At 44.8% G+C, this 26771-nt stretch overlaps 3 protein-coding genes across 6 annotated transcripts in view; 2 read left to right on the top strand and 1 right to left on the bottom strand.

Annotated features, from left to right (window-relative positions):
• The window catches only part of dnah5l (dynein, axonemal, heavy chain 5 like), a 40953-nt gene extending 36935 nt beyond the window's left edge, over positions 1–4018 (top strand). The window contains exons 88-97 of the mRNA XM_047337941.1: positions 106–323; positions 508–563; positions 1159–1280; positions 1389–1539; positions 1883–2082; positions 2154–2342; positions 2491–2623; positions 2763–2971; positions 3145–3366; positions 3544–4018. Of these exons, the coding sequence (XP_047193897.1) occupies positions 106–323; positions 508–563; positions 1159–1280; positions 1389–1539; positions 1883–2082; positions 2154–2342; positions 2491–2623; positions 2763–2971; positions 3145–3366; positions 3544–3774 (1731 nt within the window). The 3' untranslated portion in view covers positions 3775–4018. The remainder of the gene's footprint in view (positions 1–105; positions 324–507; positions 564–1158; positions 1281–1388; positions 1540–1882; positions 2083–2153; positions 2343–2490; positions 2624–2762; positions 2972–3144; positions 3367–3543) is intronic.
• A 1560-nt stretch (positions 4019–5578) lies between these two features.
• On the bottom strand, positions 5579–10212 carry cavin4b (caveolae associated protein 4b). The gene is made up of 2 exons (XM_035143266.2): positions 9194–10212; positions 5579–6668 (listed from the first exon to the last, which is right to left on the bottom strand). The coding sequence occupies exons 1-2, from the start codon at positions 9560–9562 to the stop codon at positions 6102–6104; spliced, it is 936 nt and encodes a 311-aa protein (XP_034999157.1). The 5' UTR covers positions 9563–10212; the 3' UTR covers positions 5579–6101.
• A 3995-nt stretch (positions 10213–14207) lies between these two features.
• unm_hu7910 (un-named hu7910) overlaps positions 14208–26771 on the top strand; it is a 21535-nt gene continuing 8971 nt past the window's right edge. For 3 of the 4 annotated variants that reach the window (XM_035143255.2, XM_035143254.2, XM_035143260.2), the window contains exons 1-6: positions 14208–14773; positions 14858–14923; positions 15818–16003; positions 16353–16397; positions 17664–17732; positions 26585–26638. In XM_035143255.2, the coding sequence (XP_034999146.2) occupies positions 14602–14773; positions 14858–14923; positions 15818–16003; positions 16353–16397; positions 17664–17732; positions 26585–26638 (592 nt within the window). In that variant the 5' untranslated portion in view covers positions 14208–14601. The remainder of the gene's footprint in view (positions 14774–14857; positions 14924–15817; positions 16004–16352; positions 16398–17663; positions 17733–26584; positions 26639–26771) is intronic. The other variant, XM_035143256.2, reaches the window with a different exon arrangement.

The raw sequence follows: 26771 nt of genomic DNA, 5'->3' as shown, positions 1-26771 counted from the left end.
ATGAAGAGAAAGAGACACGGAGGTTTTAACAAGACCTGATGCAGGAGTAAAGTAAAGAATAGGTATAAACTGGTCTCACTGTATTTCACTGCTCTCATCCTGCAGGGGGCGCCGTGCTCTCCCATCTCCATGGGGCAGGGCCAGGAGATTCATGCTCGCAGGCTATTGGCCAATAGCATGACAGATGGAGGCTGGCTCCTCCTCCAGAACTGCCACCTGGGACTAGACTTCCTGGATGAGCTGCTGGAGACAGTCACCAAGGCAACACCGGAGAACGTGCACAAAAGTTTCCGGGTGTGGCTGACGACCGACGTGCACCCGAGGTAACTGATGACATCAGACGTGCCCTGCTGGCGCCATCTAGAGGCTGCAGTGTTTATTATAACGATGATTTGATTTAGTAGCGGAGATTAAAATGTGAAGTTTGACCTGAGGGTGGCGCTGGAGTTAAAGACTGGACATCTCCATCTATAATTTAACTGTGTGTGTGTGTCTGTGTGTGTGTAGATTTCCCATCACCTTCCTTCAGTCGTCCATCAAGTTCACCAACGAGCCTCCTCTTGGTAAAAAGATCCTTCACGCAGCAGCAACGTAACATTTATCACTTCCGTTCAATTTTATATACGAAGAATTAAAAAACTCTTTTCTCCGTTGACGTTTCAGAAAATTCAAAGGTACAAATCTGTGTATATAATCATTCAAAGAGTTCAGGAACTACACATCCCATAAACCATTGTTCCTTACACTGTTTGTATTCACTGTTTCATATAGTGTGGAGTGTTTAACCTAGTTCTGTAACGCTGAACCAATCGTAGCCGACGTGACTTTCACTGCCGTGGTCTCCATGGTAACAGTGAGCTCCATCAATCAGAGAGGTCACTATTACACCTGAGGATTGTGGGTAGTGAAGTACCGCTCCTTGACATTGTGTATAAAACACGTTTTTATGAAAACATAGTTCATTTCATTCAGACTTGTGGCTTCTACAGGATGAAATAAGATCGTAGCTTGTTGTGACCTCGGATGGTTAAAATATTTTGGCTGACAATCAGAATCTTTCTTCAGAAAATGATTTTTACTTCCTGAACCACCGTTCAATTTCTCTTTGTTCTGTTTTGTCGTTTTCTTCATTTCCATACGTTCATGTGTCTCCATCAGGAATGAAAGCAGGACTGAAGAGAACCTTTAATGGTGTGACTCAGGACCAGTTAGAGATCAGTAACCTGCCTCAGTGGAAACCTCTCCTCTACGCGGTCGCCTTCCTCCACACCACTGTTCAGGTGTCTCATCTGTTCTCACGCAAGAAACCACCAGATGAACAAAGTCCGTCATGACGATTCGTTTTATGTTCTCTCTTCCTCCCCTCCCTTCTCTCTGACTCCCGTTAGGAGCGTCGTAAGTTCGGTCCTCTGGGCTGGAACATCCCGTACGAGTTCAACCAGGCAGATTTCACCTCCAGCGTCCAGTTTGTCCAGAACCACCTGGACGACCTGGACTCGAAGAGAGGAGTGAACTGGAGCTGCCTTCGCTACATGCTGGGTCCGACCTCTTTAAACCAGTTACAAACCAGAACAGCACTGACGCTCGATCTGAACAGAAAACTCAGCTCTTCACTACAGTTTTTAGATTCAGCGAATGGCCGAAATTTAACTTTCGGTTTAATTCACAGGGAAATTAGTCGTAAGGAAAGTTCCTCATGTCAACCTGCTTCTTTCTAAAAAGATTTTATTAACCTGAAGAAAAACAGAAATGCCTTAAGTCTTGAAGTCAAACTACCTCCACGAGACACCTGATCCACATCTGACTGAAGTGACAGATACTGAAGTGTCAGTTTATTCTTTAAAAAGCTTCCATGTGACTGTTTCCCCACGTCCGTCCCCAGGTGAGGTCCAATATGGCGGCCGAGTAACCGACGACCTGGACAAGTGTCTCCTGAACACCTTCACTCGTGTCTGGTTCAGCGAGAACACGTTCAGCGACAAGTTCTGTTTCTACAAAGGCTACAGCGTCCCCGCCAAGGTGAAGACGGTTCAGGATGTCCTGCAGCACATCGAGGCTCTGCCGCTGGTCGACTCTCCTGAGGTGAGCGGGCTCAGAAACAGACGGACGTCCAGGTTCACACCTCTTTTACTAACGAAGCCTTTCGTCTGCAGGTGTTTGGGCTCCACCCCAACGCTGACATCACATACCAGACCAACCTGGCCAATGAGACGCTCAGCACCATTATCAACATCCAACCAAAAGACAGCGGGGGAGGGGCTGGGGAGACCAGGGAAACCAGCGTGCAGAGGCTGGCCAATGAGATGCTGGAGAAGCTGCCACCTGACTACGTCCCGCATGAGGTGCGTGATTAATGATGAAAGGTTAAAGTGAAAAACTCCAGATCTAAACCATCGGATCTAAATAATACAAACGAATAGATCCCATCACACACGTCACATGTTTCTCTGCACAAATGTTAAGTAACTCGAGTGTATGTGTGTTTTGAAGGTTAAAGGTCAACTGCAGAAGATGGGTCCACTTCAGCCAATGAACATCTTCCTCCGACAGGAAGTGGAGCGCATGCAGCGAGTCATCAGCAGCGTTCGGAGCACGCTCACTGACCTCAAGCTGGCCATCGATGGTCCGTCACCACACACACACACTCACAACCACACACCCAACCACACACACACACACACACAACCACACACACACACACACACACACACACACTCACAACCACACACACACACACTAGGTTCATATCCTTCTCGCTGCAGGCACCATCATCATGTCGGAGGACCTGCGTGATGCTCTCGACTGCATGTTCGATGCTCGGATCCCTCGCCTGTGGCTGCGGCTCAGCTGGCCGTCGGCCACGTTGGGTTTCTGGTTCAGTGAGTTACTGGAGAGGAACCAGCAGCTCAGCGGCTGGATCAGCAGCGGCCGACCAAACCAGTTCTGGCTTACTGGTTTCTTCAACCCTCAGGTTTGTAAAGTGTAAATGAAGATGGACGACACTTCGTCACTTCCTCAGACGACAAAAGTTTTTAAGCAATTGTTCTCAATCACATCCAGTTACGTGTGTGTGTGTGTGTGTGTGTGTGTGTGTGTGTGTGTGTGTGTGTGTGTGTGTGTGTGTGTGTGTGTGTGTTCTTGAAGGGTTTCCTGACCGCCATGCGTCAGGAGACAACTCGCTCCAACATCTCCAGGGGCTGGGCCTTGGATACGGTTACCCTTAGCAACGACGTCACCAAGATGATGAGGGAGGACGTGTCAGCCCCGCCCCCCGTGGACGTGGGCGGGGTCTACATCTACGGCCTCTTCCTGGACGGCGCGGGGTGGGACCGGCGTGGAGCCAAACTCACCGAGGCTCTGCCCAAGGTTCGTGTGTTTAATACAAAAATACCAATATAAAAAAACTTACAAAATTACATACATTAAAATGAATGAATGTAAAATATGGTAACAATTTTAATACAAAAATAAAATTCTAATTAAATACTAATAGATAATAAATAATGAATAGAACAAGAAGTAAGTAAATCTCTCCGTCCTCAGGTCCTCTTCACTCCTCTCCCCGTGGTCCACGTCTACGCCGTCAGCGCCGCCAACATGGCCGACAGTAAGCGCCAGGCCGCGGGGGGGGCCTTCAGCCTGTATTCGTGTCCGGTTTACAAGAAACCACGTCGCACCGACCTGAACTTCGTCTTCTCTCTGCAGCTCAGGAGTTCGCAGCCGGCCGAGCACTGGACGCTGCGAGGCGCCGCTCTGCTCTGCGACTGCAAGTGATGACGTCACACAGTCTTAGATTAGTGGAGTTAAACGTCTGTTAGAGACGCCACGACAGAGGGTCCGGGTTCAGTGGGACCTCGTTCTCTTACTTTGACTTTAAAATTTAAAATTCAGATTTGAGCTCAGATGTCATCTCGTCTTTTAATGAAGATCTTTTGATTTGTTGTTGATAAAGAATCAAACTTTGGTTTTTAACTGTGTGAACTTTCTTGATCCTTTTTAGAATAAATGTCTAATCAGACTTTGAAGATCTGTTTTTAACTCTGAGTTCAAATTGATGAAATCTTTTGATTTGTCTCTTAAAGTAAAAAACCTCATCAGAGTAAATATTTTAAAATAAAAGACTCATTTCTTTATTGAAGTAGATTTTTAAGAGAAGAATCAGATACAGACAATAACAATAAAACAACAGTCAGTACAAAGAAATGTACTTCACATCAGATCACTCTTTACTTTCTCTGTGTGTTCTTGAGTCTTTACAGTTGCTGTGTTTAATATTAAAATCAATAAAAAACCTTAAATGACAGTTTGCGATTAATGATTTACAAACTTATTTTCTCAACATGACAAACAGCTTCGATAGAACGTCACTGACAAACTACAGCCATGCAGTCACTCAGCAGCAGAAACTGAAAAACACAGAACACTAGAAAAACTCTGATCGTCTGAACATCATGAACTTTTAAATAAATGAGGTCCTGAAATGTTCCTGACGTGTTCTGCAGGTTCTGGATGTGAGAACAAATGTCTGAGTCAGTGTCTCTGGACATGTTCTGGATCTTCTCCTGCAGCCTCCTGGTAACATGTGTGTAACATGTCAGAGTGAGTCCATGTGAGGACACAGCAGGACAATGTGTGGAAGCTTCCCAGAGAGCGAGTGGACGTGTTGATGAGGTTTCTAACACGTGACGGACGTGAAGCTGGAAGAACACAAACATCTCAGGATGAAGAAGAGGAGCCGTACACGTAGAAGACGAAGACGTCCACTTGGAAACACGAGGAGGTTCCAGATCTTCTGGTGATGAGGGCCGACGCCGGTGTGGATGAGCTGTAAACAACAACACTGATCTTTCCACAGCAGAGTTTATACGTCATGTCCGGCCTCCTGCTGCTCTACAGGCTCCGCCCCTGCTGCTCTACAGGCTCCGCCCCTCGCCTGGATGTTCCCACATGTTCCTGTTTGAACGAGTCGGACCCGACAACCTGCTGCTGCTGCCTCACAAACACTAACTACACAACATGTACACACACTGATCATGTGTGAAAACATCACAGTGAAAATGTTTCTTACAGAATAAACTCTTTAGTCTTTAATTTCAGTTTGGAGACATAAACACAGTTTGATGATGCAGCTCTATAAACTAGTTTCAATGCTTCAACAGGCCGAGCTGTAAAATTAAATATATACTCTGAAATAAAAGAAACTGAAATGTGGAAATATACATGTATTAATATGTGTGTGTGTGTGTGCAGATATAACATCAGATTAAAGGGGTCTGCTCTGCCGTCAGGTCTGTAGTTTGACTCCCGGCTCTGAAAAAACACTTGTTTCTTGTTTCCTCATGAAAAACGTGTCAGTCAAGAACTGTAATTTTTGCGGTTAATTTATTTCTAGTGTAGAATGTGATCACTCCTCACAGGTCAAAGGTTAATGAATATTAAAGTAAAAATAAATATTATTTATACACCAGACAGTTGAAGTCATTTATGTTCTTGACTTTTTTAATCAATCAATAAGGAAGTGGTTCTACTCTGCTATTTAAATGTTTTACTTGGGTGATAAGATAATTGTTATACTGTGTAAATATGACAAATGATTTTATTTAGTTCAACTTACACACAGATATTCATGTTTTACTCTGTGATTTTACATTTTCACTTTAATCATTGAACATTTGACAAAACCAAACACACAATGAAATGTCTCCTGTGTAGAAACAGAGAGCAGCAGCAGAGTGAAGATGATGAAGATGATGAAGATGATGATGAGGAAATGAATGTTTCTCCACAGTCAGTGTTTATTGCTGACAAAATAAAAAGATTATCTCTAAATGTTCTGATGAATAATAATAATGATTAAAATAAAAGTGTCCGGAACTCGTGTCACCTCAGTGATTTCAGGAGTTAGTTTTGTTGTTGTTCTTATTGGATCTGCGACCGGTACGTTCCACTTCCTTCAGTCACTTTCAAACTAAAGTTAAACTTCATTATTCTCTCTCCTGCAGCTCTGCTTGGCAGCAGCGCCCCCTACAGACTTTAACCGCTCCTTCTGTGTGGTCACAGTAGTCCAAAGAAAACGCCCCAGATCTCATCACTGTCACGATTTACGATAACTGCTTCATGTCGTACATCGGCACCTCTGACTCCTCCGCCTTGCCCTCGTCGGCAGCCATCTTGGCAGCATCTTGGCTGCCCTTGCGGCCCTTGGGTGGAGGGATGGGCACGGCTCCGTCCGTGGCGCCCTCGGCTCCTTCCTGGCCCTCCGCCACAGTCCTCTCCTTCTTCAGGTTGAGCTTGGCCGGGACGCTCTTGCTGATGGTCTCCTTCAGCCTCTCGCCCGACTGCTTCAGCCTCTCTCCGGACTGACGGATCTTCTCACGCCTCTCAGCCGTCACGATGCGCTCACCGAATTTGTTGACCTTGGTGCCCAGGTTATCGCGGGTCTTGCTCATGTTCTCCTTGGAGAAAGTGGCTTTGAAGCTCTCGATGCGAGTCAGGCCCGTTTTCTTCATGCGGCCGGCAGCTGAGGAGTCGGCCTCCTCCACTACCATGTACTCCTCGTCCGACTCTGGAGGAAGCTCGAACTTGTCCGGTTCCACCTCACCTCTGGCGCCACCACTGGGTTCTGCTGACTCGTTGCCGGGTGTAATGGCCTTCACCTCCTGGTCGCCCTGAGGGAGGAGAACACAGGACAGAGCGTGAACCTCAGTGAACATCACGAGTAAATGAAGAAACAAATCAAGGTGTCGTTCATTGGACACACAAACATCTCATTCTTATGTACAAAGTCCGACCAAAGTCAGGTTTGAATCTGTGTTTGGTGAAAGTGTCTCATGCAGACTGTTCGTGCACAGGCCTTGATCCTGCCTCCATAAATAAACGCAGCACCTGTTCCTGCAGCTCAGGCGCTGCTGCAGGAAGCTAAACATATCAGCGCACAGAGAAATGCTGGATCACTTTCAGCTCCAGGCCTCGTCATGGCGTGCATGTCTCTACCCGTACGATCGGGTTACACTCAACATGAAATGGAGCAAAAATGTTGAGGCTGAATCTACAAACTGACCCAGATCTTTACACGTCAGAGGAGCTGGATTCACGATCAGATGCTCGAATTCTGACGCCTGATTCTGCTCTGAGCTCCACAATGAAAAGTATAAAATGAAGTTTAACTGTTCATGAAGTCTGTCAGTTTTTGATCTGTGGTCGAATGTGACCAGGACAGATGCACTAACTGATGTTGTGGGTTTATAAATCTGTTGAGGACCTTTAACCTCCAGTCTGAAGACACCTGAGCTGAAAAGCCAAAGGGAGAAAATGTGCGAAAACTCTTTTTCATTGAGTAACATGAGGAAACTTAAACATGAGGGAACTTAAACATGAGGGAACTTAAACATGAGGGAACTTAAACATGAGGAAACTTAAACATGAGGAAACTTAAACATGAGGAAACTTAAACATGAGGGAACTTAACGTCCTTCATGCTAAAACACATAGCTTCAAATGAATATTCATGCTAGTTTGCTGACTGGTGTGCAGCATGATGCTAACTGGAGCTCATAGGTGTGATGTGACACTTGATAGTGGAGCTGACATTTAGCGAAGCTTTGACCGAAGGAAGAAGTGAGCTACATGTAGCATAATGCTAACGCTACAACATCTGCAGCTCAGTGATCAACACGTCTGAGTCTTGTTTGTTTTCATCCATGAACTGAAATGTGGAGACTGTTTTTCATTGGTCAGTTCAGTGACTTTGATGTGTCCCGTCATGTTTCTACAGAAATTAGAAACTGCTCCCTAACTTGTGGAGCTGCTGATCAGAGACAGTTTCTTGTTGGTGAATCTTAGACGAGTTGACAAGTTGAATTTTGAGACTTTGGAGGCGGGGTCTGCAGCTGATGCTCCCCTCCTTTGATTGGTCACTTTGAACACTCCAGTCCGCAGCCGCTCTACGATCTGTTTTTCTTGGTGTGCAAGTGAAAAAGCCCAAAGTCTGTGATGAAGGGAGCTCACCTCCCCCACAGAAAACTCTAAAGCTCCTGAAACACATGAAACACCTCGTCAGTAGACCACACCCACTTCTGCATTCGTGTGATGTCACGTGTCATCGTTATAAAATCCGGAACAGTCGTTAGACGAGCTGCATGATGACGCATGTCTGACACGCCCCCTAACAAAGCCAGGTAAGGCGAGAGCAGAGACCGACATTTTGTATGTGCACTGGAAGTGGTTGACCAATCAGAATAGAGTGGATCAGCTGACCAATCAGAGCAGACTGGGCTTTATCAGGAGGGGGGCCTTCAAAATACAGAGGCTGAAAAGAGGAGCTGCAGCGATGGACAGGCTGAGGAGCGTGATGTGTTTTCTGAACTTTAGAGCGTGAAAACATTTTACTGTCATAACATCAGTCATAATATCAACCTGAAGAGGAACCGAACGTGTGTCCTCTAATATTTAATGTAGTAAAATGAAGCAGCGCTGAGACAGAAAGTGTAACAGAACACAAGAAGCTCGAGGGAGGGTCAAAGGTCACAAGCCCCATGACATCACAGTTATGTGTCGAACCCCCACAGCTTCAGCTCCTGCTGACGGAGGGGATTTCCTCCATCAGTCCGACTGACACCTTGTGTCACTCAGAACGGACCAAATGTCGAGAACAGCCTATTAGCAGCTAACGAATGATTTTATAACCGAGGGACCCTCATTAGCTAATCCAGAGAGGGAGAGAGGACGGGAGAGAGAGCACACAACTATATTAGGAGATGATGAATCTTCAGACTCAGAATAACTTGGTCCGTCAGCGCTCAGCTGGCACAGTCACTTACAGCACAGCAGCTCCAGCACCTTAGATCGTAACTGTCTGTGATGTCAAGAAAAACCTGCAGTGCAATTTCCTCTCTACATTTTTTTAGTCTTGATAATCAAACATTTTCTTTTCAACATGTTGCAGCTGTGAGTTATAGTTTATATCTTCACCAGGTTTCATGCTCCTCCGTCGACTGTGAACATGAAACAAGGCAGCTCAGCATCGTCAGGGTCAACGTATCTCCGGGGTTGTACCACTGCACATAGGCAACTGGATCAGTTCAAAGTAGAAAACGATCAGAACATTGAAGGTCCATTTCCACAGATCATAAAGAACCAGAAGAAACAAAATGGTGCTTGACACTGGAACAAATTTCCAGCCAATGAATCTTACCTGATAAATGACCACCCTGAACTTGTTCTTGGCCAGGAGGTCGCCCTGGGTGACCTCCACCTTCTTCACCCGGATGTTCTGGTTCTCCACACGCACCCTGACGTCCTTGATGTGGCGGCTGACCTTACGTGTCTTCTCCAGCAACCGGTCGACGGTGGAGCTGGTGTTGGCGTGGTCGCTGGTCAGCTTGACAACATCGGTCTGGATGGTCTTCACTGTGTTCTCCAGCTCCAACTGACGCTCCTCCATACGCTGCTGTGTGGTCTGGACGCTCTCCATGAGGCCCGCCACGCGCTCCAGCAACGCCATGATGTTTCCTGCATCATCTCCGCCTCCCCCACCTGAAGGCATGCCCGCTTTGTCTGTCATTCTTGCTTGTCGGTTTGCGTTGGGTCCCCGTCAGAACCCAGTGATCCAAATATTAAACAGAAGAACGGAAGAAGAAGAGTAGATCTATTTCAGATGACAGGAATTCTGATGAAAAGTGGAATCAGAGGAAATAAAATGGGAAGAGTTTTAGTTAAAACATCTGAGGATCCAAAGAAAAAGAGGGAGCACGACTGAGAAGGACCTGAAACCTCTGGAAGAAGGAGGACAGGAGGAGCAGATCACCCCTCTGCAACTGGAGGTTTACCCTGAAACCGGTCAGATCAACTGACTCCACCCTGCTGGGAGAAGGAGGGAGGGAGGACCGGACCCGACAGGACGGAGGGAGGGATAGATCTCTGTGTTGTAAAGTGAGTGACCAGACTGGAAAAAATAATTGAGATCTCATTCCAAGTTTATCTTCTTCTTCCAACTTGTTTAGAGAAGTCATGTCAAACTCCTGAAGGCCTTAAGAAACATGAAACCCAGGAACCTCTCACCAATCAGACAATTTAAAAATGGAAATGGATCTTGTAGGAATGTATGTGTTAATGAGTGAGTTGGATAAAGAGTGACATGGATCCCAGCCTCACTCTGTGTTCTCTGCTGCTAAAAATACAGCGAGGGTAAAGTGACTCCCTGCGCCTCTTTGGGAGATGAGTGTATTAAAAGGAATGGAACTCCACCTTCTATCTTCTCTTCCATCATCCATCAATCAACCGTCACCTTTTCACTTGTTCTGTGAAAAGCTATGTTACAGTTTTGTTGGCGTTCCCAGGCCTACCGACAAACAGCTAGCTTTGAAACAAGCATTCTTAATTCGAATACCTTTGCCGCGATGTTGGTTTGTTTGTTGAATCAGGTCGTTCCATGTTGGCCAAATGGACCGAAGCCTGAGAGGACAACTTTGAGTCAGAGCACAGACATCCATTAGAATCAGCTCATGATTCGCTGGATATTGAGGGTGTGGTTGGACAGCTGCGTTCAGAGTCAGTGGAAAGACACAGACATTTAGTTTTTATCCCTGAGTTTTATGAATTCATGAAGATTCCCACAACATTGCTCCACATTAACGGAGCTGGTTCAAAAATATGAAATTAGCCTGAATCTGCTGCTCCGAGGCAAATGTACCTTCTATTTATCTTGAATGTAACATGGCTGAAAGAGACTCTAGTCGTCCCTAACCCTCAAATGACGAGTGGTATAGATATGTGAATGGATTTCTAGAGAGGATTTTTGAATTTTGCAGTTTCCTACAAGTTTCCTACAAGTGTCTAGTGGTAGTTAGAACAACTACTCCTTAAGGTGCAATGAACTTGTATAGTCTTCTGAATGTTTGTGACAATGAACATAACTCAAAATATCTGAAGCTTTAATCAATGAACCACCTGGAGACCTGTCCACTGACACTTCAGCCCCTTTGGTTTTGGATTCATTAGAAGCCAGGATGAGTCTGAAGGTTCAGAGCTGATGATCAAACCAAACAGAAGAAGTAGGAAGACAGAGTGTTAGGATGTGAAGAGCTGAGAAAGAAGGGATGAAGAATGAAAGGGACTCCCCACTGTCTAAACCTCTCCACCAGCTGCTGCCTATATTTATCACCACTATATTTAACTCCACCTCTCTGGAGAAGATTCATTACTCCTTCACTGAAGGTGGGTGGAGTCTTCAGCTCAATGTTAATGAGCCTGAAGTTCAAACAACTGACTTGAATTTCTGATATGTTTCCGTTTCCTTGGAGGAGCATCTAGTGGTCCTGTGAGGAATTACTTTGTATCACCACTCAGCAGCATGCCGCCACCTTGTGGCTGAGGAAGGTTATGACTGTCACCCTGTTTAAGTTAATGGCAGCTCCCAAAAGTGAAGCCAGAGATGACATCATGTATTAATCTCGGTGACTCCGAAAATTTAGAGACAAATAAAGATATTTAAGAGTTTCAATCTTAGGATGTTTTCACCAATATTTAATCTTATATTTACAGATTCATCACAAGAGTAAATATCATTTTTTATCTTAAAGATTTTGTAAAAAAATGAATACTGAGGTTTTCTCTCTACTCATACATTAAGATTAAGATGACAGATATATATATGGATTTATTATAATTGTATGTGTTATACGATAAAATGAAGGATATATCATGTATAGATGTGTATGGTGAGATACATGAATGTTTTATAGGATTAGATGTAAAATATAAGATATATAGATGTGTATAGAATATGTTTTAGTTGGATTATAGAATATATCATGGTTATATTATAGTTATATTATAGTATATATTATGGTATATATTATAGTTATAGTCTAATTTACATGTTTTAACTCCTCTTTCTCTTCTGCCACGTTCTTGCTGGTTTCCAAAGAGAGGGCGGACACCAGGAAGTTGTTCGGGAACACGATTGGTCCAAAGCTGCGATGGCCCTCCTTTAGTCCCGCCCCGTGCGGAACGTGCGGCTGTGATTGGTGGAATCCAGAGTTAATCACGGTTACTATGGACTTTGGCTTCGCTGGTATCCAGGTTAGCTTCCTGTTAGCTTCCTGTTAGCGTCCTGTTAGCTTCCTGTTAGCCTCCTGTTAGCCTCCTGTTAGCTTCCTGTTAGCTCGTCAGTGTGTAGCTGCACCGGAGGAATTCACGCAGAAATGGCGCAGAGAAAGACTCCGAGGAGTCACAGCAGAAAAGGTCAGTTACGTGGTTTTCCTGCTCTGCGCGTGTTTCCGTCAGTCTGCGGACGTGTCGGTAAATCCACAGTAACAGTCGAGTAGTTGAGATCCCCCCTGCCCTGCCCGAGGGTCCCCCGGCTGGGCGGCTGCTGGGCGGCTGCTGGCTCGTGGACTGGTCCTAACGGTTCATGTGGTTCCCAGTGTCACTCTCAGCTGGTTCCCCACTGGGAGCTGTCCCTGTGGGGCTCGTTAGCTCGTTTAGCTCCAGATGAATTCAAGATGAATAAAAGGATGAAATGTAAAACCGGAGATTGTCCGTGTGAGCATCAACCTGTGGAACCCTGGAAACGATGCTAAGCTAAACTAGCTTCCTCCACAGTTTAATCCTGATAAATACAGTAATATACATTCATAATAACTCGCTTCTGAAAACCCATTTGACAGCCTCGTTTCATGCTTTTATTTAATGATGTCTTCTTCTTATTGTTCCTTTCTGTCATCTCGTTGCTCTCTTGTCTTCATCACTGTGAAGGACTTTGCCTTCAGCTTCAGCACTTTGTGTGTTATTACATGAATAAAGTTATTATCATCCTCATAGAGAATCATATTCTGGTCTGTGGTTGACTGGAGCTCTGTGACCTCACTGTAATGACCCCCCCCCCCGGTTTACACCTGGAGAGTCAGGTTCATGAGGGGAGAAGGAACATGATCTCTGCTGGAACAATGGTCGACTCCACGTCTCATTGACTGAGTCGTGTGTGATATCATGTGAACATGAGGGTTCTCTGTGAACCCGTCGAGGTGTAATAAAGGATCACGTGGAGCTGGATCAGCCTCAGTGGTTTGGACCTCAGCTCTGTGAGTTGGTCCTGCACTGACCTGCTTGGTCCAGAGTTGTGTTCTTCTTCTTCTTCAGCGTGTAGGACACACTGAGGCAGATTCCCAGTCTCTGCTGGTTCAGCTGGACCTCAGAGCTCCTGTGTCCTCTGGGACGTTTAGTCACAGCACATGAGAAGAGCGCACATACAGGTTGGATTTGAAGTTTGCTTTGTCTTTATCATATTCTTGTTTATATTTGGTTCCATTATTTATATTTCCAAAATAAAGTCACGCTCTTGTAATTTCTTTTAATTCACTTGACTTCCTGCACTGATCTAGTTTTATTTATTGTACAAATCAAGATTATAAATACAAAATATAATCATCAATAAAGCTTTTGATATTTCTGATGTATTTTTTTATTATTATAATGTTATTTATAGTTATTATATGAGAAAAGGGGGAAAGTACCAGCAGCTGCTACAATACAGTGATGAATTCCTACTATATAATATAATCTTAAATGGGTCCTTCTGTCCTGCGGCCCGTCAGACACGCCCCTAACGAAGCAGGTAAAGTGAGTGACACTCTGTGTCAGAGTGGACCAGCTGACCAATCACAGCAGACTTCATCAGGAGGGGGGCTCTTAAAGAGACAGGAGCTACAACCACGTGTTTGAGACAGAGGCTGAAAAGAGGAGCTGCAGCGATGGACTGAGTTTCCTGAACATTAGACCATGAAAACATTTTACAGTCCGAACGCTAATTAAAATGAGAAGATGTGACCATTAGCACCGGGACACAGGACTGGAACAGGAAGGATTCATGTCATGGGGCCTTGACGCTACAACACTGAACCAAATCCAACTGAAGACGTTATCATGGGCTCCCTGTTTACTCTCCTTTTTTAAAACGTTTTCCCTTCATCGTTTAATATTTTACTGATTCAATTATTCATCCATAGTGACAATGATCATTAGCCTGTGTGTGTGTGTGTGTGTGTGTGTGTGTGTGTGTGTGTGTGTGTGTGTGTGTGTGTGTGTGTGTGTGTGTGTGTGTGTGTGTGTGTGTGTGTGTGTGTGTGTGTGTGTGTGTGTGTGTGTGAAGGTTATTTGGTGGATTCTTCTGTCCTCTCTGGCATCTGACACACACACACACACACACACACACACACACACACACAGTGTCCCTGGGTTTGTCAGCTCTAATAATAGGGAGGATCGGGTTCTGGACGATCAGTCGACTGCAGCTCGTCACAATAACTGGAGGAGGAGGAGCTCATTCTTTCTTTCTCCTCCGTCGCTCACTCACTCTTTCATTCGCTTCTTTTCTCTTTGACATGATCTCCTTGATCCGTAACTGGTGCTTTACTGGAACTTTTTAAACTTGTGTGATAGTTTCCTCAAAGTCCTTGGTAATGTTTTCAAGATGTTTTTAAATAGTTCTTTCTTTTGGCTGTTATCAGATATTTGAATTTATTTATCAGTAGCTGAGAGGATTTGTCTGCAGTCGCTTTGCTCGGTCCTGTTCTGGGGTTCAGCTGAGACCCGAGGAGGTCCATGCAGCGTTACCGCCACTATGGCGCCTCCTACTCCTCCTCCTCTGCTCCTGTAGCGGAGGCCGAGGCCCAGGAGGAGGAGGACGAGGAGGAGGAGTATGCTGAAGAGGAGGTGTGTGAGGAGGAGCAGCCGCTGTTAGAGGCGGGGGTGCAGGCCGTGGTCCAGGACACAGGTAGGAGAGGTGTATGAACAAGGGTTGACCTGGTTTGGCTCGGTTTGTGTTTGGTTCTTATGTGGCCTGGTTTGGATCAATTAGGAGGCGTTAATGAGGAGGAGGTCCCACAGAGGAAGGGGGAGGTGACACCTGCTGTCTCTGAGACAGGTAAGAAAGGATGATCAGCCTGGTTTGGTTTGGCCTGGTTTGGTTTGGTTTGGCCCTGTCTGGTTTGGCCTGGTTTGGTTTGGCATGGTTAGTGTCTGTACAGAGTAAAGCTCAGTGATTTGTTACTGAAGTCTCTTGTGTTTAGATGTCCTCTGGTTTGTTGTGTGTTCTGTTTGCCTGCTGTGAGTCACTTTGACCTTGTGTGCTGCATGGTGTCTGTGTAAACACTTCCTGTCCCTGGTTTTCACAATAAAAGCCTCCAGCAAGGACAGTTATGTGGCTTTTACTTGTTTAGATGCAGGAGATTTGAAGTAATATTGGATCCTGATTTGGCTCGATGTGGTTTCTGATGGGCCTGGTTTAGGTGTTTATACGACTCGTTGTAGTTTGTGAATCAACTGATGTGAATTATGTAAAAATAAAGACATAATTAGTCGTTGGGAACGTGAAGTCTGAGGAAGAATTAACATGTTTAATTTATTTAACAGAAACACGAGGATATTCAAACTTGGAAGTAGTAAGTAAATGACGAAGGGATTTCCAAAACAATAAAGAAAACAGACCAATAATGTATTTTTGTATTTATTTATTCTAAGATTGAATGTTTGGGAGACGCAGTTCATTTCTTTCCCTCAGTGTTCATGTCTACAGGCGTCTTTTGGGACTTATCTTATGTTCTAAATATTAATCTAAATTATTTACAACTTATTTACAAAAATAAAACTGACGAGACGTCAGTGCAGCCGTCAAACCATGTGACGTGTCCTGTTGAATCACAGACTCAGCGTCTCATAGAGGTCCAGTCTGTGGACTTTATCTTGAGTATTCAAACTTGTTATTAGGTCCACTAGTACAAAATCAGACATAATAATAATAATGCATCTCTATCCTCAGAGGCCAAGGTTCCACCAGTGGAGAGCAAGAATGGAAAGAGGACGGAGGGAGGAGGAGACGCAGGAGGAGGAGGAGGAGGTCCTAAATACTCCATGTTCACCTGGTTTGTGGTCCTGGCTCTGCTTGGAGTGTGGAGCTCGGTGGCCGTGGTCTACTTCGACATCGTGGACTACGACAGTGTCATCGGTGAGTAAGGAACCACCATTAGAACTCTTTGTCTTCAACATGGCCCTAATACTCCGTCACACCTCTCTGGTTACGATCAGCTGTTCTTTATCACTGACAGAAATATTACGACTTCAGGTAAGTGTGATGGAACCAAACGATCCGCTAACGTCACAGTAAAGTCTGTTTATACTGCTCCTTCAAAGTGAAAACCTCCTGAAGGTACCTTCTTGAAAACCTTTTCTGTGAAGACTCACAAACAGGTTGAGAAGATGAAGCCACATGTCTGTAGATGTGTTCTATAAACAAAGGTGAACGTTCAACCTTGTGTCTTCCTCCCTCCTTCTCCTCCTCTTCTCTCTGTGTGCAGCCAGAGCTAAGGACTTTCATATGAACTTTTCTCAAGTTTTACAAGGTACGCTGTCAAGATTTAAACCTGCAGTAAAAAGCTCCATCATTTAACACAGTGAATCCATCACTCATTTGCAACAGTTCTGTTATGAAAGGATGAGTTAGAGAGTTAAAGTAACCTGCTTCCTATCAGCCCCTGGCTTCCCTCTCCATGCCCCTTTCTGCCTTGATCAGAAACTACAGTCAAAGTTACATTTCTGCCTAGTTTCATGTTATAGTCTGAAGTAAATGAAGAAACAAATGTTTGCTGCTTCTGTCGTTGTGGCTTTTGTCGAAACAGGAAACAAAGCATCTTTGCATTTCACCTACTACACTTAAATGTTTTAAATGCAATAGGACAAAACTTTTACACTATTTGAGCAGAAATTCCCACCTGTTGTTAGAGGAAAGTATTTTTTAGTAATATGTCTCCTGCAGACTACTGTGCAAGATATTCAGTCAGTTGTAAAAACATAACTTTGCTCAGTAGAGCTCATCCCTCGACCAAGGTCCAACAATCCCTGACACTCAGTCAGGCTGCACCAAATCACACACACGCTGAAATACCAGTCCTCTGAACATGTTTAAAAACATCTTCTCTCACAATTAAAATACTTTAATCAAAGTACCTTTTTTTAATTGTGCCATATTTAACTAACTAACCCACAGCTTCAGGACAGTGATGATTTGAACATGAAAGTTAGAGAGACAGAGAAAGAAGCAGTTGGCCGATCACAGTCTGTCGCTGAAGACACCACATCCTTCCTCATTGGCCCTGTTTTAACGCACTGTGACATCCTGCTGTGTTATTAATACACTGTCTGCTCTGTTCTCACCAGCTGCTGCTGTTAGAACCAAACTTCTGCTCCTGAACCTGAGTCTTGTTGCAGCGGTGGTTTATTTCCCACTTTGTGTCCTTCAGGCTGCAGCAGCAGGATTTAAACTCACAGTAACAGAAATAAATTCAGACGTTACACTGGATCTGAAAGTTGCAGCTATGGACAAGTCAGGTGTTGATTTGAGATCTTTTCTGTGCAGAACTTGTGTTAATGCACAGGTACAGTGTGAGGTTTGGTGCTGTAGAGGTCAGTGGGTCGGGATGAAATCAAACTCATTAAATTCAAATAATCCTCAAGATAAAAACTTCCAGCCACTGTAGAAACACATTTTATCACATTAAACATCTCACAGTTTCCTTGAGCTTGTTTGTATTTTAATAAAGACCAGATAACAGGATATATAATATATCTATATATTAGTGTTACTCAGTCTTCCTCCTCTTCCTCCTCAGGTAAACTCACGGCTTACGACACAGACGGAGACGGAGACTTTGACGTGGAAGATGCTAAAGTTCTGCTCGGCAAGTTCTCTTTACTTCTTCTGTTTGCTGTGAAAAGCCTGAAACGTGTTTTACGGTTGTGTCCCAGTGTCTCAGTATGAAACTCTAACTCTGACCGAACGTCCTCGGAGTCAAACCACTCATCTCTCTCACATTTGTATTTCACATCGTAGTTTGTCTCACAAAACTAAGAGATTAACTTTGTTGTTCTTTATTAGAAGATTATAATAATAATCTCAAACCAATGTCACTTTCCTTTCACACAATCTTTTCTTTCTTTTTCTGCGTTCTCAGTTCATATCGATCTAATGGTGGATTCACATCCAGCTTAAAAACTAGAATTTTGATTAGAAAAATATCAGGTGTGGGGACACGGAGTAGATTTAACAGTGAAAGGATGAAATGTCGGAGGAAAGTGTGTCGGGGGGGTCAGGCTTCGTTTGACCTGCTACATCACAAGTTAAAGATGGCCGCCTCGTTCCTTGTTGTTTGTCTATCAGGCAGGAAGTCTGAGGTCGCCTGACGAGACTGAGACAGGAAGTAAAATCTGATTTAATGTCCGTGGTTCTTCGACTTTAACTCACTCTCTTTCTCTTTGTCCCGTATCATCATCCTTTATTTCTCTTTTTGGTTTTACTCCATTCCCTCCTTCCTTCCTTCCTTCCAACCTTCCTTGATTCTTCCTTTTTCTTTCACCTCTTTTTCTTTATATCCTCGTTCAACCCTCCCTCTGTTTGTGCTTCGCCTTCATTTCATCTCCACGTCCTCCCCCATCCTATGTCGATTTTTCTCCTTCCCTCCTTTTCTCTCTCCCTCTCTCTTTCGTCAGGCTTGACCAAAGATGGCGGTGCTAGTGCGAATGCTGAGTCGCTTGAGGAGGTTCTTGATATTTTAGCTGAGGAGGGCTCTGATTGGATCTATGGTTTCTTCACCTTCCTCTATGACGTAGTGTCTTCGCCCGTAGAGCGGGGTGAGGAAGGGAAGGAGGCGGCGACTGAGAAGCGGGAGGAGGGCGGGACCACCTCCTCTGATGATGAGGAGGTCAAAGGGGTCATACTGGACCTCCAGAACCAATAGAAGGACACAAGTCAGAGCCACAGCCAATAACAAGGCTCCTTGGTCCCAATACCGACCAATGAGGACGAGGCTTGGACGCACTGCGGCGCAGTGTGTTACAGGACGACGTGTTGTGGTGCAGACGACCTGATGTTTCCTCTGAAGGAACAAACCGGGTCTGGACTTGTTCAGTCCTTTAAGGAATGAGAGGAATTTAAATCGCATAAACTATTGATTAGCACTTTATTGATTGATTAGCTCAGTGATCTACTTTTGGCTTGTGTCGGTTTATCATGTTCAGTAACTGACGTCCATGTGTACGGTGGCCAGTGGGACCAGAATTCAATCGTTTGCTCTAATCACATTTTTGGTTGTGAAATTCCTGAACCAAAAACGTGATTTCACATATTTCAGCTAAAAGTTGCGGTAAAACGTTTTCATATGACTCGATATCGATAATCATCCCAATAAATGTAAAGTATTAAAGGCTGATCTTTGAAACCAGACCTGTGGGTTCTTGAAGTTTTAAAATCTAACGTACAATTTACTACTTTTATCCAAAGTGACTGAACCTGCTCAGCTCATCTGTTTGTAATTCATTTCTGTTCACGCAAACTAAACATAAAAGTAAATGGTGTGGAACATTTATTGATCTTTGACAGAGTGTGGGGGGAACGTATCCGTCGTGGAGACGAGGTCTGAACAAGCTTCACGTTTGTTCCATGTTTCATTTGATCTGTTGGTTTTGGTTTCACATTGTAATTTAGGGACTAAACGTTCGTCCTGTTGTTCGGTAACTTCTTTGATTAAAGTGGATCCCGTCACGTCGCTGCTGGATTCTCCGTAACTGAACGTTCTTTTATATCACATCAGTAATTTGCTTAAACTTATAAACTTAATATTTTTGTGTGAGATGACGTCATCTGTTGTTGTGTTATTTGAATGTGTCAGATAAACTATCAGCTTTTTAAATAAGGTCAATGTTATAACTGGATACCACGCAGTATCTGTAGATAATATCATATGATATTTAAGGATTCTGTATTTAATCATACATTTACTTATAATCTAATAATCTAATCAACACTGTATCAAATGTGCAACATTAAATTAAAAAGGACGAAGCTGTAGTTTGATGAGAATCTTAAAGAAGTGAAAGGAAGGGGTAGATGTGTTTTTGAACACTCATTCACAGACGGTTTTCTCTCTGAGCTGAGAAGAAGCAGAGGAAACAGGTCGACAACTTGTGTTGTGAAGTTCACACGTCGACCACAACGTCTTGAAGTCGGGAGTACATCTGAGCATTTGTTAATGGAACACAACAGTGGATGCTAACAGGACAGAACACGAGCATGTCTCCTGTCGTCACTGCCTGTTGCTCTCAGCATGTTTTTACGACACGTAACAAATCCACGTTGCTCTGGTGTCTCGGAGACTAATCACGATAACTAAAGATTGAAGCTAATCTTTGGGAATGTTCCCGTTAGACCTGAAACCGTTTCATCTCTACCTGGTTTTCATGAGCTGTTTGTTTTCTGTTGGTTCAGATGAGAGGAAGTTGAAAGGTCCAGTTCTCGGGAGAGACAGACTGAGAAAAGGTATCGTACACTGAGCGTGTGTTTGTAGTGAATTCTGATTGGTCAGCTGACACATGTGTTTCTCTAAAACCTGCAGAGGACAAGAGAGAGGTGAAGAAGAAAGGTAAACGTCTTTCTCCTGCATGACTCTGTTTGATGCTGAGTGACTGAGTAGAGGGAAACTCTAATATCAGGTGTGAACTGATGAAGCTGCGTGATCGAGCACCAGACACAGATCTCTGACCTCTGACCCCTCAGTAGATGGAGACACTTCTGTGCTGGATGTGACGTGAAAATAAAGAAACGGTCGCTTACATTTATTTAACGCTGTGATACAGTCCCAAATATCTTGTTGGATCAAAGACTGTAAATAAAGATGGACGACATGATCGCCCCCTGGTGGCTGGCTGAGGCACATGCCTCTTCCATGTTAACAGATGGACCACATTTAAAAATATCTTGAGATTACTGATATAATAACTACATTTTGGACTGGCAGGAGGAAGTAGAGGCGTGTCGTCCATCTTTATCTGGTCTTGTTGTACGATGTTTTCCTGACTTTAGTGTTTCGTGGTTTGTCTGGTGTGGTGCGTTGATCTTTGTCGTTAGCGTGTTGATTCTCCTCCGGTACCAAACTGTGTGTGTGTCGTCCTAGAAGAGAAGAAATTGGAAGCTGCCACTCAAAAGATTAAACTCTCAAAAGGTAGAGTTGTGATGCTGTTGTGTGTGAGTTAGTTTGAACATGAATCCTTTGTTATCTGTTGTCATATGTTTTTATTGATGTCAGCGGATTGTTAGAAGCTTATTTAATATTTATTACTCAACAGGTAGCTCGGCCTCTTGTTTGTTAGACGCTGGGTTGTGGAGATGAATCTGTTTGTGCCTCTTGTGTTAAAACAGAAGATGTGACGACTGCTGGAAAGAACGCGACGCGAGGTATTGAAGAATAAGATCTGACGTGGGCTTTTTCCTTTGGTCTGACTTAAGTGCATTTTGTGGACGACCACAAGATGGTTCTAAAACTTTTAATGAATTAACAATAACATAGGCATTAATCATTTTTTGTTGTTTAATTAATTTATAAATAGATTAACTTACAAAGTAACTGATTAGACATTTGAATGGGTTTAACCTGTGTCTTACTATATCAGTGTGAAATGGTTGTTGCTGCCTTGCTGAGCCACTAATCATTCATTTCACTAAACATTTTAAACTAGTGGAACAGGACAAAATGAAAATATGTATCATAAACCATTCTGCGGTGTGAATATTCTCCAAATCCAATCAAACCGTTACTCCAGGTGTGAGCACTGGATCGTGTTTGGGCCAAATTAGTCATGTGACACATTCAGTTTGAAAAGAATAAAAACGGTGCAATGTGAAACACTTTCCAACATGGACGGACGCTCGGACAAGGAACACCTCTCACTGGAAATCTGTTCATCCTGCTGACACAGAAAGTGATGCAGCAGAACCGTGACCTCTTTGACCTCTAACTATTAACCTTCCACCGCACGATATGAGATTCTGATCTCTGCTGAACGGTAGAATCTGCATTCCAGTATTTCCAGTGTTGTGATTGGCTGCATCTTTAACACCTGCTCTTTTGGTGTGCGTCAGCTGCAGCAGTTGTCTGCATTTAAAATCTGACCTTTAACCTCAAACTTCAGACCGTCCCGTCCGAGGGCACAGGCTGCGCTCGGCTCTGAAGGATGAGCTGAGGATGATCCACGAGAAGATGGAGGTCAAGAGAATCGCTCGTATCGCTCTGGCTGAGATCAGGGCCCTCCTCGCCAAAGAGGAGGAGGAGAAGGAGGCGACCTGGGTGCTGAAGATGAAGACTCTGGAGGCTGCTCAGGAACAACTGAGAGAGGAGAGGAGGAGAGAGGCAGAGAGAGTAGAGAAAGAGGAAAAGGAGAGGATAGAAAAGGAGAAGGTGGAGAAGGAAAGGATGGAAAAGGAGAAGGCAGAGAAGGAAAGGATAGAAAAGGAGAAGGTGGAGAAGGAAAGGATGGAAAAGGAGAAGGCAGAGAAGGAAAGGATAGAAAAGGAGAAGGTGGAGAAGGAAAGGATGGAAAAGGAGAAGGCAGAGAAGGAAAGGATAGAAAAGAGAAGGTGGAGAAGGAAAGGATGGAAAAAGAGAAGGAAAGGATGGAAAAGGAGAAGGAAAGGATGGAAAAGGAGAAGGAGGAGAAGGAAAGGATGGAAAAGGAGAAGGCGGAGAAGGAAAGGATAGAAAAGGAGAAGGAAAGGATGGAAAAGGAGAAGGTGGAGAAGGAAAGGATGGAAAAGGAGAAGGAAAGGATGGAAAAGGAGAAGGTGGAGAAGGAAAGGATGGAAAAGGAGAAGGCAGAGAAGGAAAGGATAGAAAAGCAGAAGGCAGAGAAGGAAAGGATAGAAAAGGAGAAGGAAAGGATGGAAAATGAGAAGGTGGAGAAGGAAAGGATGGAAAAGGAGAAGGTGGAGAAGGAAAGGATGGAAAAGGTAGAGAAGGAAAGGATGGAGAAAGTGAAAGCAGAGAAGCAGAGGATGGAAAGAGAAGCCAAAGAAAAGGCTGAAAGGGAGAGGCTGACACATGAGAGGGCAGAAAAAGAGAGACAAGAGATGGAGAAAAGAGAAAAGGCAGCTAGAGAAGAGAAGGAACGACTGGAGCGACAGAAGATTGAGAGGGAAAGGATGGAGGGAGAGCGACTGGTCAGGGAACGAGAGAGGGAAGCCAAGGAGAAGGAACGACTGGAAAGAGAAAGATTGGCAAGGGAGAGGGCTGAAAAGGAGAGGATAGAGAGGGAACGCATCGCCAAAGAAAGAGAGAGAATAGCCAAGGAGAAGGAGAGGATGGAGAGAGAGAAGGTGGAGAAAGAACGATTTGAGAGGGAACGCATCGCTATGGAAAGAGAGAGGATTGCAAAGGAGAGGATGGAGAGAGAGAAGGCAGATAAGGAGAGGCAGGAGAAGGAACGAACAGCTAAAGAGAAAATGGAGAAAGAGAGACTGGAACGAGAACGCATCGCTAAGGAAAGAGAGAGAATCGCCAAGGAACGAGAAAGGGCAGAAAAGGAAAGACTAGCCAGAGAGAAGGAAAGGATGGAGAGAGCGGCGAGAGAGAAGGAAGAGAGGGAACAGATGGAGGGAGAGCGCATTGCCAGGGAAAGAGCAAGAATCGCTCAGGAGAAGGAGAGATCGGAGAGAGAGAAGGCGGCGAAAGAAAGAGCAGAGAAAGAAAGATTAGAGAAGGTAAGAGCGCAAAAAGAGAGGGCAGCTAAAGAAGAGAGGGAGAGAGCGGAGAAAGAGCGACTGGAGAAGGAAAGGATCGAACGAGAAAGACTCAAGAAGGAAAGACTGGAGAAAGAGAAATCGGCGAGGGAACAGTGGGAGCGACAGAAGGCTGAAAAGGAGAGGGTGGTTCGAGAGAAGGAACTGATGGAGAGGCAGAAGCTCGCCAGAGAAAAAGCTCTGCGGGAGAAGATGGAGGCGGAGAAAGCGAACAAGGCCAACATCAACGGACAAGAAGTTCACGGGAGGAAACCGAACACTTCACATCCCAAAGCTCCACCAGCCGAGGGGAAAACAGAGCGAGTGTCAGCGCTGCGACCCGAGGAAAAGACGAGCAGGAGGGGGAAATGAAGGGCTACGATTGGCTGGAGGCTGCCTGCAAGTGAAAGTTATAAATAGTTATTTATTTCTAATTAAAGATGAATTTTAAAGTCGTTTCCTCTCTATTTTACATTATTGTCGCCAGTGTCACTGCTGGGCGTGGTTAATCTGAAATGTGCTTTAACTCCTCCCATCTGTGAGGTCACAGCTACCAACTCATCGTGACTGAAGTGAGGTTCAAACCCCCGGAGAGTTTCCACCTGTTGTTCCTCCAACAGGTGACAGGTCACTGCTGCTGTTCCTCCAACGGGTGACAGGTCACTGCTGCTGTTCCTCCAACGGGTGACAGGTCACTGCTGCTGTTCCTCCAACGGGTGACAGGTCACTGCTGCTGTTCCTCCAACGGGTGACAGGTCACTGCTGCTGTTCCTCCAACGGGTGACAGGTCACTGCTGCTGTTCCTCCAACGGGTGACAGGTCACTGCTGCTGTTCCTCCAACGGGTGACAGGTCACTGCTGCTGTTCCTCAACAGGTGACAGGTCACTGCTGCTGTTCCTCAACAGGTGACAGGTCACTGCTGCTGTTCCTCCAACAGGTGACAGGTCACTGCTGCTGTTCCTCCAACGGGTGACAGGTCACTGCTGCTGTTCCTCCAACAGGTGACAGGTCACTGCTGCTGTTCCTCCAACAGGGTGACAGGTCACTGCTGCTGTTCCTCCAACAGGTGACAGGTCACTGCTGCTGTTCCTCAACAGGTGACAGGTCACTGCTGCTGTTCCTCCAACAGGTGACAGGTCACTGCTGCTGTTCCTCAACAGGTGACAGGTCACTGCTGCTGTCCTCCAACGGGTGACAGGTCACTGCTGCTGTTCCTCCAACAGGTGACAGGTCACTGCTGCTGTTCCTCAACAGGTGACAGGTCACTGCTGCTGTTCCTCCAACGGGTGACAGGTCACTGCTGCTGTTCCTCAACAGGTGACAGGTCACTGCTGCTGTTCCTCCAACGGGTGACAGGTCACTGCTGCTGTTCCTCCAACAGGTGACAGGTCACTGCTGCTGTTCCTCAACAGGTGACAGGTCACTGCTGCTGTTCCTCCAACGGGTGACAGGTCACTGCTGCTGTTCCTCCAACGGGTGACAGGTCACTGCTGCTGTTCCTCCAACAGGTGACAGGTCACTGCTGCTGTTCCTCCAACGGGTGACAGGTCACTGCTGCTGTTCCTCCAACGGGTGACAGGTCACTGCTGCTGTTCCTCCAACGGGTGACAGGTCACTGCTGCTGTTCCTCCAGTTACTGACTGAGTGAAGGTTTCAGTCACTTACACCTCCAGCACAGCCCAACAGGCCTTTACCCTGCTTGAACCCACGACAAACACAACACACACCGACGAGACAAAACACCGTAACATGTACACGACACTGTAACATGTGCAAAATACAGTTTTGTCAATATGGACATTTGATTCCTCATTAGAACGGGTCGGAGCTCGGCTAAAGGCCCATTACAACCACTTTCAACTAAACCAATCACAAGTCAAACCCAAACTGTCCACAAAGCCGATACTGACAATCGTACGACTTCATGCTAACAAAACAAAATTGTGCCAAGATGTCCATTTGGTGCTCTGCTCACTTTATTAGAACGAAATGTGGAACAGTTGTTGTTCAGATTTTGTGATATTGATTATTAGAGGTTTTGGGCGACAACGTACTGATTTCATTAGTGAAAGTTCTCTCATATACAAATCTCTTTAGGCATTTAGACATATAATGTGTTCCATCTTCATTTGACCCAGTCACGTCTATTCTGATACTTACACCGCTGCAGAAATATCACAAGCTCCTTTTATATAGACACCAAGATTATTCATATAGACCCTGTAGTTGCAGAGATATAATCCACTGATTTGGGTCATGTGATTTGAGTCCAGATTTTTAGAGGGTTACATTCCAAAATCACAGACTCCTGAATATCAGTCCTCTGAACATGTCTGAGTGTTTTCATCAAGAGCCATGAATTATTTGCACAAACAAATGCACACGGGTGAAAACAGGATTGTCCATAGAAAGGTTTTGAAGTATTAACAGTTTATATCCACTGCAGAACAGCATGGAAACCATTTTAAACGTCTCTTAAATACACAGAGAATCAGTGAGAACCTCTCCTCCTCCTCCTCCTCCTCCTCCTCCTCCTCCTCCTCCTCCCTCTGTTCAGTCCTATCTCTCTTCACCACAGTTTCCTCTTCTGTTCACTCTGACGCTCAGGACTCTGGACTTATTTCCTGCCAATGAAATATTACCAGGCTGCGGTGACTCCTGACGTCCTCACAGCCGGGTGTTTCCCTCCTGACGTGTTTGAGGATGTGAATAAATGTTTAATACTGAGGCACTGTTACATTTTTCTTTTTTGGTTCTTTTGAACAAAACAATCACACAAACTAAGACTGTGTCCGCTTCACTTTAGAGGAAATCGATAATGGCTCAAAGAAACAAATCTGATATCCAACCAAACGTCAGGTGTTAGATTCCTGAAGGTTCAGGTTCAGTCACAGTCAGTCCTCTCGGTCTGTACTGAACTGGCTGTGAAAACAAATGAAAAGAGTTTTGTCTGATTTTTGCATTTGAACTTTTAAAACACTGAACAGGACTGAAAGAGGCAGACAAAACTAATGTGGGAGATTCACCAGAGGAGAAAACAGGTGAGGAAACACACACACACACACACACACACACACACACACACTCTCACACACTCTGTGATATCAGTCCTCTGGGTCAGCGTTCAAACAAACGAGCCGACACTGACCTGATACCTGAGGAAACACAGCACTG

The sequence above is a fragment of the Hippoglossus stenolepis genome, chromosome 19 (assembly GCF_022539355.2).
Source record: "Hippoglossus stenolepis isolate QCI-W04-F060 chromosome 19, HSTE1.2, whole genome shotgun sequence".
Taxonomy (NCBI): domain Eukaryota; kingdom Metazoa; phylum Chordata; class Actinopteri; order Pleuronectiformes; family Pleuronectidae; genus Hippoglossus; species Hippoglossus stenolepis.
The sequence above is the reverse complement of the archived record's forward strand: the minus strand, read 5'-3'. Positions and strand labels throughout refer to the sequence as shown.